Source organism: Atractosteus spatula, chromosome 9 (genome assembly GCF_055471065.1).
Source record: "Atractosteus spatula isolate fAtrSpa1 chromosome 9, fAtrSpa1.hap1, whole genome shotgun sequence".
NCBI classification, from domain to species: domain Eukaryota; kingdom Metazoa; phylum Chordata; class Actinopteri; order Semionotiformes; family Lepisosteidae; genus Atractosteus; species Atractosteus spatula.
Window position 1 is genome coordinate 4964195 of NC_142714.1, and position 14714 is coordinate 4978908.

At 38.8% G+C, this 14714-nt stretch overlaps 1 protein-coding gene across 2 annotated transcripts in view; it reads right to left on the reverse strand.

The window, feature by feature from the left end:
* LOC148827988 (putative N-acetylated-alpha-linked acidic dipeptidase) overlaps nt 1-14714 on the reverse strand; it is a 79452-nt gene that overhangs the window by 27359 nt on the left and 37379 nt on the right. For both annotated transcript variants that reach the window (XM_088925397.1, XM_088925398.1), the window contains 2 exons: nt 13783-14035; nt 9155-9236 (listed from right to left, as the gene is read on the reverse strand). In XM_088925397.1, the coding sequence (XP_088781523.1) occupies nt 9155-9236; nt 13783-14035 (335 nt within the window). The remainder of the gene's footprint in view (nt 1-9154; nt 9237-13782; nt 14036-14714) is intronic.

Genomic DNA, 14714 nt, shown 5'->3' on the forward strand with positions numbered 1-14714 from the left:
CCCACCCCCACCCCTTAAATGACTGCAGTGTTATTAAAGAAACAGCCAGAATGGATTTCAGCAGCACCTCACCACTTCTGCAAATCAAAGTTTTAACAGGGCTGACAGAGTCGATCACTGTTAAGGAAGTCGCCTCCCAGCCAGAGCGCTGTGCAGAGCTGCAGAGCTCAGATCTACTTCATGTGTGCTGCTAATGGAGCTGAAGGTGCCGCTCAACACAGGGATAAACAGGGCCCGATGATGTCAAGAGCCGCTTCGCAGGCGAATCGCATTTAAAAAGTACTTAAAAGTGGCATTGGAGGGATTCGAAGCCGCCAAAATGTCAATGCGATCTTTATTCTCAACAGATACCACTGTCTCAAGACAGATTCATGCAAGTTACTTTTCATAGAGCATCACCAGTGTCTGGCACACAATTCCTTACTCAAAGAACAGCACTAAAAAACATAGCGGAGAGAGAATAATAGAATGTGATCCATGCGCTGTTTCATGAATGTCAGCCTTCAAAACATGCAACATTTGTAACTGATGATGATGATGATGATAATAATCATAATTATAATAATAACACATGAGCTACCAGTGAGGAGGAAAACAGAGTGATGATGCCAGTTCATAGATGGGAATTGCTAAAAAGGCCACGTAGAGTCAGGACCTTGAGAGTTTTACATCTCATCTGAAGGATTGCAACTTTTTTACAGTATAACTATCCAGATAACCATAACTATACTGGTACATTAGGACCCACACAGACTGCAGGGTGAACACCCCTTATGGTCCCACTTACACATCTTCCTACTGCAACCTTAGCTTTCCCAGGAGGTCTCCCATCCAGATACTGACCAGGCACACCGGCTGAGCTCCAGTGGGCTGTCGACTGTGAGTTGCAGGGAGATATAGCTGCTGAAAGCATTCATACCCAGACCAGCTGATGCGCTGCATAATGAAGCTGCCTCAAGGACTTTAGTTATAGAAAAAAACATTTACGTACAGCTAATTAACTTCGTTTTTACTGCTGAAAATAAATATTTCATTCATATTTAAATGCTGCCAGCAATCTCACTCCTGTATTTATGTGCTAACGATCTCCCCATATGTAATCAGCCTTCTCTTGTAGGTTACTAAATTGTTGAAACAGTTTAGCACAGTCAGTTTAATTTTTCAGTTAAAATCTTTAAGCTTTCAGGCCCTCGGATCCTTGTATGTCTTAATGGAATTATATAAAATCAATTTTAAGACTTTAAGTATTAAGTATTTAAAAATGAGAAAATATAAGATTTTGCCCTAGGTGAAATTTTTCATCTTAATATATATTTGTTATGCTATTTATCTATTATCCCAAAGAAAAGTTATATTTAAAACACATTTGTGACTTTATGAGGGGCTGCACTGATACCTTAAAACAGACAAGCATGTTTTATTCTGCACATCACATTAATCCTCCACTCCTGCAAGATGGGTCAATACTTTCATTTAAGAAAATTAATCTCATCCGAAATGCAGACCTAATCAAAATCGTAAAATTATATCCAACCCTGACCACAGCTTTGTGCAAAAACGGAACCTTTCCACAAAAACTACCACAAACCGGAAAATCTTAAAACCTTATTCCTGGACCCAACTTTAATCCCAGCTCCTAGCTGGAAACCATAAATCTAACATTGACTCCAACGTTAACCCTAGACCTAACCCTTGCCCCAGCCTTAAACCTAACCTTAACACTAGCTCCAGATCAAATGCTTATACTATATTTAAACAAAAAACTGGTTTCCACTCTAACTTTATCCCTAAAGCTAAAGCTTAAAACTTAACTTTAATCCTAGCTCCAACTCCTGCACTGCTTTCAACCCTGTAATCTTATCCCTTATTAATTAACTGATAGATTAATTGATGAGTTCATTCTAACCTTCAGCTTTTATCATAGTACACCCTACATTACAGAAGACTGAAAACTGAAGCCTGGGAGAAAGGTTTTCCAAATTGTCTTTCTGTTTCTGTACTATTCTCGTTCTCGGGCCTAGCTCTCTCACAATCTTCAAAGCACTGCTGGTGGCTCACATGCAAACACACATGACACAGCGGAAACAAAGTGCAGCAAAGGTGTGTGTTACCTCCACCTGAGGTTTTAGAAGCACTTCCTTAGAAATTCGGACTTTCTAAACGTTACTTTGCCTTCCAGGAAGCAATAGTAGCTTTGTGTGTCTATAGGTGAGAGTGATCTGTTCTGTACTGTAGGTCAACTTGTAATAGATCGCTGTGGGAGACAAAGTAAGCAGCCACTGTACACCCTGATAGCTGAACTTTAAACTCTATTTTCATAGTTCGTAAATGCACTGCCAAGTGAAAACATTTTTTTATCAAACCCGTAACCATGGAAACAATTTGTCATCCACAATATATGTTTTATACTCCTGAAAATATTATCCTGCAGTTAGGTGTGAATATCTTGTTTGTTCGCTGTTCTGTGTCAGGTTAAACACAGAAATATACAAAGAGAATCTATGTTCACCTGCATGGTAAATGCCATAAAGAATAAAAATATAAATAAATAAAACAAAAAGATTGAATTACTTATTTATATTTTTACTAGCTATTTGTTACAAATGCAATTAAATGTCAAAGTATACATTTAAAGCCTAAGCTAAGAGCTGTCACAGCAAATAGTTTCACAAAACCAAGAAAATTAGCATCTACCATGCCACATGCCATTTATAAAATCATTGTTTCATTCTGTTATTGAAAAATGTCATTTGTATGGAAGTAGTCAATCAAATTTAGATGTAAGACTAAGTTTGTGTGAACAATTTTCTTTATCTTTATCTTCTTTAAGTTTTTTTTATGGAGAAAACAATTGTGTACAGACACTGACAGAAGTACAGTAAATGAATTAGCTTGTTCCTTATAACCACACAAATGAATCCCCGAAAACATACGTTTTTATTTTTTGTACATAAATGACAACAAAACACAACTGAGAACAAATATCTATTTGTTAGAATGTCTGAATGATGAAAAAATAAACACCTTCCGATCAGTGCCCCCACCTTCCCAGTTTTGTTTTTTTAACCGAAGGACCACAGAATGAAGTGGAAGCTCAGAGCAGTAAAGATCTGACTACTTCAGCAGAAGCACCCCACATCCACACTGTCCCCCCCCCCACCACCCCGGATCAGAGTAGTATAGAGCTCCATAAATAATGTCAAGACAGGTCAGGAGGTTCCCAGTGATGCCAGTTTTTTTTTTTAATAACTATCAACTGCAAACAGTCCATTTTTCAATTTAAAGTTGGATATTTTTTTTTCTAAAACTCCCACAAGGTGACTTCACAACTTTCAGCATCTGTGCTGTCAGTTTCCCGAGCTGCCTCGGAACTAGGCTGATATTATACGAAGGCTAGGTTGTCCGGTGGCTCAGGTTAATGGGCTGCTCCGGCAGGAGTCTGCAGGAGCACGGCTCTGTCACTGTGTGTCATGCTGCCCTTTCACGATCTATGAGACGAGCTCCTATTGTGGCTGCAGCAGTAACCGTTAATGCACAGCCCAGTCAGCGATCTCTAATTCACATTGAATAAAACAGTTTGATGAATTACTAACTATATTACATGAAACACACAAAAACAAGCTGCACAGAATTGCCATTGGAAACACCTCTGCATGCTTTGGTATTGGAAATACAGGTATCCTACATTTGTACTTTTTTGCCTATTTAACACAAGATACTCTTCTGCAGAAAAAAAACAATTCTCACTATTGACATTTTCACTTTTTATACTTAGTGGTAGGAAAGGTGTCTCTTTTTACCCCACAGCTATGAATCATGATTAAATGAGGCTGTCAGTCCAGCAAGAGATGCCTGAGAGATTAAAGAGGGATTAAAATTCAAGCAGACAATGGATCAGAAAAAGTGGAACTTATCACACGTTTTCATTACAAAGGGGATGTATTGAAAATAACACTTGTGGTTTCTCTGCAGCATATGCTTGAAGAACATCAAAGAAAGGATGAAATGAATTAGTGTAAGGATACTTTTCCTTCTAACTTCTCTCAAGACTCTTTAAGCACCAGCTAGTTCACACGGATATAAGGGGCATATTTCTGAAATATCCAAACATCTATATTGAAAAACAAATTGTTCATACTGTATATTTTCCTTCATACTTTTAGCGTTTATGTCTAGGAAGGAAGTGTGTTCTTTGTAAAACGCTTAACAATCAGCAACATAAACAAATTATACTGTATTTTTATTTTATAGACGATTCAGGTGACACTTGACTATTGTGTTCAGATGAGACCCAATTTAGATGGAACAAGATCTGACAGAAAATATCACACATAACACAACACATGTGTATCACTTATATTTCATGTTATCACACATAACATGAAATACAGGTGACACCAAATTATACATATACTTGACTGAAATAAGAAAGGACAGAACATTTAAGCAATAACAGCAGAATGAATCATAAGTCGCAAACAAACCATATCTGTCTTCCAAACATTAAGACTATTAATCTGACCCTGGTTCCAATTCCAATTCTGTGACAAAACAACGCACCTAACATTGAACTTCTCTACTGGTTAAGTGAATAAGTATTTTCCTGTTTGTTTTTAGTTTATTTTTAGCTACTCTTGCCATGGTTACTGATTGAAATGCCAAGCGTCAAGGTAGAGATTTTAAAAGGCTCATTACAACAAAGTATATATATTATATATTTTTAATCCAGTGTTCTTTTTAATTGTTAATTATGTCCATCTGCAGTTCCAGGTTGTAAATGGCTAGTATAAATGTTCTTATTTGATTATTCCAGTGCTGGAGTTCAATCAGCATGAAGTCTCATAATACCTCCCCTATTATGGTGGTCTGCACTGCATACTAATCAGACATCAGCACAAACTGATAAAAGGGCAGCCATGCTCCTAACAGACGTTCTTTTAAACTCTAATATGCACTTACATTATTAGGAAAATCTTTCTACACTGAATGAATGTGGATTGTTTTAAAACCTTATGCCCAGTACTGAATGTAGAGTTCTGTACAGACTGTCTCTGTCTAGTTACCACTCTCTGCCTTCTCTCACATCTGCTATACAACAGGTGAATTAAAGGAATTCTGAAAGTAATGTCACATAGCCAAGCCATTTCTTGTGAAAAGAAAAGTGCAACACAGTACCATGTTCATACCGTGAACATAACAGAGGACTCATCATGAGCAACATTTACAGTATGCCCACCAAATGTGGTACTCTCCAAAAAAATAATTTTGAAAAAGAGTGTAGCTCTTTTGTTGGTATAATTTAGTTTTACTTCTCCACATAATTACAGCAATTGAAAAACCAAAGAGAAACTGTACGATAATGAGCCTCTGTTTACTTTGATTACACAGGTTCCAAATAAATGAAACATTAATCACTGTGCTTTATGTGTGCTATTGATGATCAACATTAAAGCACTTGTTGCATTCAGTGCACTGATATGAACAAATGACAGAGATTTCAGGAATCTCTACTAAAATTTGTAAACACACAATGAAAAAGACAGCTTATTCCAGCACCCTGTTCACAATCCAAAAAAGCAAATGTCAGAACAGAAAACACAGGATATAAATCATGCTGTCAATATAAATCAAATCAAACTGTATTATAATGCATTCTGAGTAGCTATGCTGAACATCTAATACAAATAGTAAAAGAAAATTCAAAGATTAGAAATGCACCAGGAGATAAAAGGAATATTTAATCTTTCATAATGATCAGATGATTTGCAATGATAAAAGAAGGATTATTTCAAAACCAACTTGTTCTTCATTTTGGTGTAGTCTGGAGATGAAAGCAAAATTTCATCTGAAAACCTCACTTCTACTGGTTACATGGTAATGTAAAAAGGGTACTTTGTGTTCTTGTTAAAAAACACATAAAACTAACAAAATATTGATTTTCTGGTCCAGATCAGGAGATTTTCTGGAGAAGACAGACCAGGTACAGTATATTGGGGCTGGGGCTTAAAAGAACATCCTACTGTGACAGACTAAAAGAGCTGGATCCTCTTACACTCAAACAGAAGATCCAAGTGTTCATAATCCTTCCAATCTTTCTTTTTCAGAAGACAAACTGAAAGGGCTACAGGTGGGTCTGACTCTCTGCAGACCCTTGGTTATTTTAATCATGGTGCTCCTATGTCCAGAGAGGTACCTGCAGTTTTCAAAGTCCATTTTAGGCCACAGAATGCTCCAGCAAGGCACCTAATGAAGTGTAGTGCAATAATGTATTCCCAGACAGAAGGCCTGGGTATAACCTTTCACATTTGTTTCAAGAACAGAAGGCAAGCTGTGGGAGGCTCTCATTAAGATAGAGTATGCATAGCTGGAGAGATCTTCACAGCTCCTGTTTCCAAAACAGGAGCAACAACAACAGCAAAAAAGGTCTAAAGGCAAACAGGGATAGAACGGTAAAAGCAAACACAGGGTTGGACCCATGAAATCAAGCACAAACTTTTCTGCATGCTCCACTAATACGCAGTTTTCCCCAACATATGAGCTTATGAAAATTCAGAAATACAGCAACGTGGCCTGAAATGTTTCAGTGTGTAGTAACCAGAAAGAAAACTGAAAAAAAACATTTCAATGTGCAATTCTTTTTAGTAATTATTAATTTAGTAAACAATATTTCAGATGAAAAGTAAAATCCAGTGCTTTTTTTTCTAGTATTGCACATACAGTATTTCTGTCGTTCTCCCTTGTCTTGGAGAGTGGTTTTGGTATTTGACCTGCTGGATAGAAGCCGTTGAGGTGTTGAGGTGTTTGCAGCTCAGAGTTGTGTGCTCAGATATGCAGTCAACAACTGAATAGAATCACCAGGTGTCTGATGACATCCGAGACTGGACCTTTTTAGATCTGTCCAGCCCGAGATCATGTGATCAACACTATACTTCAACGGGAGACTGCAGAGGTGAGGCAGAGACATGAGGTCAGGTGTTCGGGTGGCAAGGTTCCAGCATGACAGACAGTCCTGTCTATTAGGCACTGAAAGGATTCTATAGGGGCTTAAATTTAGAGAAAGGAACTGCATGTTTCACATTTGTGGAAATATTTAATTTTCTTTTGTAAACCTACCAGGCACAGTTTGTCACTATATACTTCACTGTATTCTTGTGTACGGACCACGATTATTTATAGAGGATGATTTATTTCAAGAAATCCACCTTTCTACAAATTTACAAATTGTGTTCTGGAACTTTCTCCAACAGTACATAGTAGTCTGGAAATATTAGTTTGTGTGTTTTTTGTGTCTTGTGTATTAGTTTTATTTGACAAATCTTTACCTTTTAAGATACTGACTGTTCATTTCTCAATCAACAAATTGTTTGCAGAAAAACAGAGAATCTTCGTACCTGACTCAGATTTCCTGAATCCCTGAATGGGAATGTATTGCTTTTACGTAAACAGATTAGTCAATTTAGAACAAATACTAATTTCAAATATTGACCTGGAGACCCGTTAATACAGCAGGGAATTTGCCGAAGCAATTTTGAGTGAAGTACCTTGCTCAAGGGTACAACAGCAGGTGCTCCAGCTGGTTTTTGAAACCACAAACGTCCCGTTATGAGTGTAGAAACCTAATTGCTACTCTGCACTGCTAGAATCTTCCCAGGATGCTGCAATAAGAAGTGTTGTACAGCTGGGAGCAGTAATACAACTCCCAGAATACGCAATAAAGCTTGGAACCATGTCCAACAACAAAAAACAGCCAATGTTACAACTAGAAATCATTTTAATCAAAACACAAAATACTATTTTACATTTTATTTTTATTCACTAACGAAGCCCAAGCTCCAGCACAACGTGATGAATCGATCTGTTCAATGCGTCTGGAAGAATTTCTCTGTCACTGACCACAGGAAACATTTAAAGACAAATATTAACTTTTTACATTTTTTTAAAATTCTTTCCCAGATTCTCAGTTATTAAAAACTGAAACTGTGAAATAACATAAAATGTTCAACTTTATGAAGCTTTGTAAAGCTTCTAACTAGAGCTGCAGCAACTCACTGAGCCAGGGTTCATTCTACGGACTAGAAAGCAGGTGACTCCCCCTGGATGAGACACAGGGGTACCCCCAGCAGTGCTGATCCCCCCTTACACAGCCGGGGGTGCTGGAGCCATGGGGGTAAAGTACCGCACTGAAGGAACAAGAACAGTTACTCCAGCAGCAAGGACTCAAACTTGACACCACTGGTTTAGACTGAAGCCCAAGGCAGAAGGAGAGAATGTAACCCTGACATCAACACATTGTCACAGTTTCTGTGATGTTTTAATTGTTATCCCCATGCCAAAATGTGTTTAAAGAAAGGAGCAATCTAAAATACCCTCCAATTAGCTTCAGCCTTCAGGCAGAAGCCATAAAAGGCAATATTTCACTAGAAAATAAACTACTGCTTCTCTGTAGTCTATTTTGGTGAATTTTCCATGACAGAATTCAAGGATTGCACTCTCTCTGTTCTTGCTAAGACTCTAATTGTCAAGGTCATGGTCGAAAGCTGAATAAGAGCTTTTTCAATTTACAGCACATCACTGTCCTCCAGCATTTATATAGCCACAATCATTAACAAAACAGCTTTGTACAGAAACTCTACAGTACAGTAAGTAAGCCTTTCACATACAGTACCTGAGTTACAGCATTGAAGACAATATGATTAAAAATGTACACATCGTGATGTACACATTGTGATATGAATGAACAATGAATTATCATGATAGTCACGCATATTTAGATACAAAGTACTAGCAAAATAGGAAAAATTAAACTGTGAAATCTGAACTCACCTCTGTAGGAGCCATAGCTAGATCTGCTGTAGCTGCTAAACTTTATGAATTTGGAAACAGAGTGGAAAACAAAACAGGAGCCCGACATCAATGAACGAAAAAGGGCCTCATTTGGAAATCATGGCCATGTACTCGATGTTTTGGGATTGATCTTTCTCAGTTACATTCATAGCCAGACAAGGATTTTGTTATTTCAGGTTCACACAGGTTTAGACAATGACATTGAATGTGAAATTTGCAGGGAACGAAAAACAGCAGCCTAAAGAGCCTTCTAAGCCTTCTATGAGTTTCCCAACAACCACACAGCCAGTAAAAAAGGCCCATCACTTACTTGGTCACGTCAACAGTCTCAGTCATTGTTTGCAGATCTCCTGCGGCCTTTTTAAATTCATCTACTGCTTTCACCAGTCCATCTGTGTAGAGAACAAACATATTTTAATCAGATCAGAAGATGTCAGTGTGACCAATGGAACACAACACACACACATGGAAAAAAGACAGATGTATGAGAAACATCTTGTTCTCTAAATCTGCTGTTCATGTTTCCACTTTGCTTCACAAGCAGATGGGAGGGGTAGCAGTGGGAGTTTCCCCAAGGCCATGTGCTGGTGTAACTATACCACATCTCTAGAGCTCAGTGCACAGGATTTAATTGTATGAAGAATTCAAATTTCATAGAAAGTATGTTTTAAAAACGAATCCAGTTCATACCATTTGTGGCTAAAGAAAGACAAAACAATTACTTCTTAAAAAATTAAATTTCCATTATATGAAAACGTCATCTTTCCCCAACCCCTTTTCATATAATATGGAGTACCACTCATGAAACGTACTTCAAATTTTACTGACCTCGATATGCCACATTTTGCCTGCACCAGGAAAGTGACATATAAGAGAACAAGATTTCTGACTTGGTTTTGACAACACTCTGAGCATTTCAATGTTTGAGCCACAGTGAGGTAATCTCCTAGGGGCCTGGATAATATTAAATCCTCTCGCAGTCTTCGGCATAGAGGGATTCTCCACTGTCTGGATAGCAGCACTGTGTGGCTGTGAAACTGCCTGCCAGGGATCAGCACTGACATGTGATTAATCAGTCAAACACAATAAAAATTAAGTAACCCCTTCTAATAAAATGTAATTGTAATTTCTCCTTATCACTTCCACTACTGATCAAACAACCTTTTATATCATTTGTAGCCACAGATAATACTCTGAAATTTGACTCAGATTGCAGAACAAAAATAGAAAATTACTGAAGAGTGTTTTTCCTCTGCCACGAAATACCGTCCTGTTGCAGACTCTTATCTCTGCCACCAGCAGGTTGAGTCTCTTAGTGTCTGATTCAACAGGTGTCAGTCAGAAACATGTTTATTTTTAGAACAAAAATGAAGGTCATGTAATTGTTGCAGTCAAGGATGGATAAAATGAAGATGACGAACTGCCACCTGGCTTGAATGAACAAAAAAATAAACATGCAAACATCTGTCTATATCAGTTTTTAAAAACATTTTACCAACGTTTTACATTTAATTTACTGTGTTTTCATAACTGGAGTTTATTTTCAATATGTCTGGAGTATTTTAATATTGTAATGTTTTTAATTTAATAGTCATGGTTTGAATGGCAGTGATGGTCAATAACACATCAGTAAATATTCTGTGTAGTATTTACGGTCACTCTAAACAAAATGTGTTCTTCGTCCACAATATCAGAGCAGCGGGGCAAAAGAGTCGGAGGACAGACTGGACAGAAAGCTTCAGCAGAGCTAACTACAGGTACCAGCAGATCAAATTAATCACATCAACACTGCACATCTGACTTCTCCAAAGGTACCCCGCTGGCTGCAAAAAAGCAGCCCTATTTCTGGAATATCGCTGGCAGACACAGATGGCTGTCCGCAACCACCGCCATCGCTCATGAGGCCAGCCATTGCGTGCTCTAATCGCTCTGGACCTCGAGCCTTGGCGCTGCTGCATTGGTATTTAGCCTGGGTTCAAATCCTGGGCTGCTATCTGCAGGGAGTATGTACTGTATGTTCTCCCCATGTTCGCATGGGTTTCCTCCCACAGTCCAAAGACATACTGGGAGGCTAATTGGCTTCTGGGAAAACTGGCCCTGGCGTGAGTGTGTGCATGTCTGTGTCTGTGTGTGCCCTGTGATGGACTGGCATCCTGTCCAGGGTGAATCCTGCCTTGTGCCTGTTGCTTTTCCGGGATAGGCTCCGGCTTCTCCGCGATCCTGTACTGTATAAAACAGTTAGAAAATGGATAGATGGATGGATGAATTAAGGCTGTGAACATAACTTGCAGTGGCAGGACCATGCTTGATTTTGTGATTTACTTGCTATGGAGAACTAAAGTGCCACTTGTGTACTCGTGGAGGTGTACTTGTCCCAGAATCCTGTGAAGTTCTGCGACGAGTCCTGTCATGAGCAAACCCAAGCACAGTGAGCACTGCTGAAGGCTTTAGAAAACAGAATGCAAATTCTGAGTTAACCCTTTAACTCCTCTCTTGGAAATGGGATTCTGGCAGAGGAAATAACTGCAGATGTCAGCTGACACTTCACTGCTCAAAAGTTGAGGAAATAAAGAATTAATATTTTCCCATCCCAAATATTTGTCGAGCTGATGGAAGAAGGGTTGAGAATCATAGCAATCCTGAAGTGTGTAGAATGAATGAGGCAAAAATATGAATGAGTAACTGTCAGCTGGTACCCAGTGCCCATGAAGAGGAGGCAGCGACACCTGTGGGAACTCAATAGCAGAGAGGAATACCCGTGCCATCGCCTCAACATTCATTTCAACACTTTCAGCTACATCGTGCCAGGGTGCATAAACACAAATATGAATTCTGTCTTCCTTTCAACTGCATTCATCACAGTATTACAATGTTTAAAACAACTCCAAGTGCGTTTATACAGTACAGTATGTAATTTCATTTCTAAGTAACCAAACATAATCTCATAGCATGAAACAAAAAACACAATTTGCTTGTAGTTTTCACACTTTTCATTTTTAATAAACAAACGTGCTTCAGGATGTCCATGATCCTAGTCCTGCTTGGATTACTTTGTAATTTTTTATTTAATACCATTTTCAATTGTGAAGATGCTGCAGGGACATGTATTTGGCTAGGTGCTAAATTACCAAAAAAGTCTCCGACACTCAAAACTGCTGAGCTCCACTTTAGGGAATATATATAAAAAATAAATCTCTCGTTTCTAAAGATCTGGGTCAGTTAGACAGGCAATCCATTAAATTAAGGAATGTGGAAATCATTTGGAACAAAAATCAGCTTCCCCAGGCTTGAGTTTGCTTAACGGAATAAATCACCTAAATCTTCAATAATTTATACAGTAGGTGTTCTTAATAATTACAAAACAGGAGAGATACTGCACAGCAGTCTATAAACAATATACATAAATAAAGTTAAATATGCACATCACAGAAAATATTGAATAAAGTCTGTCATCAGATCATAAGCATACAGTTTTATTTTAGTGTATTTAATTAAATTATTATTGTGCTTGAAACATTTAAACATTGCTGGTTCGCTCTTCTCTATAGGTTACTATATGTTAATTTGACAGTTTTCTCTCATGGATCCTACTTATATATTTGCTGGTGTTTTTATTTATAATACATTTGCAAATGTTTTTTTAAATAAATCACTAACACTGGTTCCTCTGTTTCTACTTAGTGACCAGCCTAAGTACTGAAGTTTAGTTAACAATGTAATCAGTCAATTTTGTAGGTGAAACAAGACTTATCTTTTTGCTCATCCTGTCAGGATGGATGACTGCTCATTGAAAGAACCTGTTGAATGAGACACAGCTGCTCTGGATGGGTAATTTGTGCCCAGATGGAGTGAAATTCTAAATGAGGGAAAGAGCTGGATGAGTGAGTTTATGCCTGTGTTTGCCCTGAGATGGACTGGCATCCCGTCCAGGGTGTACCTTGCCTTGCATGCTCTGCATGCCTAACCTCCTTGATGGGAGGTTAGGACCTGATGGGGTTGGGTATTGCTGGTCAGTGCAGCACAGCACTCTCCTCTGATCTTTGATGGGACTCTAGATGACAGGTGGGTGACCTTAGAATGTGATCAGACAGAACTTCTGAGACACAGGTTATTAAGGTCATGTCCCTGGCCAAACAGGATCAGCTGGAAGATGGGATGGGGTGGGAATTAGAGGTTGCTAGTGGTCTGGTGCTTGCTGAAAAGTTATAGTGCTTATTAATGTACAGATGGAGAACTGGATGATAAGGGTTTGTGTGTGATAAGTTCAACACACAACTGTCTGGGTAAGTGACCATTTTTGTGAATATTGCCAATGGGTTTCAAAGATTTAAATGATTTGAATTCTCCAGTGCCTGTAGGCCAAGACAGATTTCAGAGTATTAGAAGCTGGGTGAACATGACTACTCTAGTTCACAGTGATTTATGAGGACTGAGTGATTGGGTGAAGGGCTTGATAAGAAGATATTCACTTGTATGAACAGAACCAGATGAAGAGCAACTGAAAAGACTCAGGGCTATGTGATCACCCCCGAGATCTAGGACCCCAGAGGGGGTCTGAAAGAAGCATTTCCAGCACTGTCACACAACCCTGCAAGAAACCAGCTCTAAGTTCCATATTAGATCTTTAGACTCACTTAACAGGGGAAAATATACAGTGTATTGTATATTTCTATAAAAACAACAAATAGTCCTGCTCATCTGCAGGAAATGCAAACAAATTAGAACCCTTTACATTCCAGTCCACATCAGTGAACAATATATTGAACGTAAAGCCATAAAATGTCTATTATGCAGGGAACCAGCTGCAGCCAGCATTTCTGAAGGTTAATGGGAGTCGCTACTTCATTTATCCAGAGTTAGCCTGTAATGCTGGCTGCAATTCCAATCCCAAAAGCATGAGTTAAGGATTCAGAGATGTATAGACCCATCCTCACTTACCAAGAGTAACACTGTTCTTCTCTAACAGTGCCCCGTAGTTGGCCTGTATGTCCCTCACAATTCTTTCCAGTTTGCTGGCATACTGGGTGCAATCGAGGTCGAGGAGTACTTTGTCTGCCAGGGTCTTGGCCATCACTCCCCACAGCCGAGCCACTGCCTGGTGGTACTTAAAGCCTCTGTCCATTAGTCCGCTCACTAGGCCAAAGGTCTCATAGGCAGAATGGTACAACGGGTAAGAGGAAATCTTGTAAGCCTGTCACACAGAAAGGGGACAGGCAATGTTTAGAAGAATATTATTTTACAGAAATACTGCAGGAACAAGAAATGGTTAATTCCACACTGAAAAGCAGAAAGAAGAAATATGGGGCTTTGGCCATTGAGCCTACTTCGGGTGTGAGGAGAGAGAGGAAATGGCAGGAATGTGGAGCCCAAGAGATCAGAAGACAGAGCAGGTGGGAGAGGTGTGAAAAGCTGGAATCTGCAAACGAATGGGAACGGTTCTTAAAAGAAATCATTCCTTCACCGAGGGAAGAGGAGAGTCTGGTCTACTGTGAGTTTAAGGTTCATTTTGTTTTATGAGGGTTTAATTTTCTGGTGTTTATAAACGCACAAGCATCTCCTTATTCAACCTCTAAGAGCAAAACACAAAAAAGCCATGATAAAAGCAATCCATTTCAAAGTTGTAACTCTTAACAAAATCCAGTAACTGCACTTCCTCTCTGTAATCTTACCAGCAGGATGTTGGATGTTGCCTTGTACCGCACTGCCTGTATGTTGTCATATCTTCATTCTTGTGTATGGCACTCGCATCACCTTCCAGTTTGAGTGAGCCTTATTTTATAGATGTACGTCTACCTTACTGTACCTGCAACATCGATCTTTGTTTTTATACAGTTTGTCATGTAAATTTACTATATTGTAAGTCTCCCTGA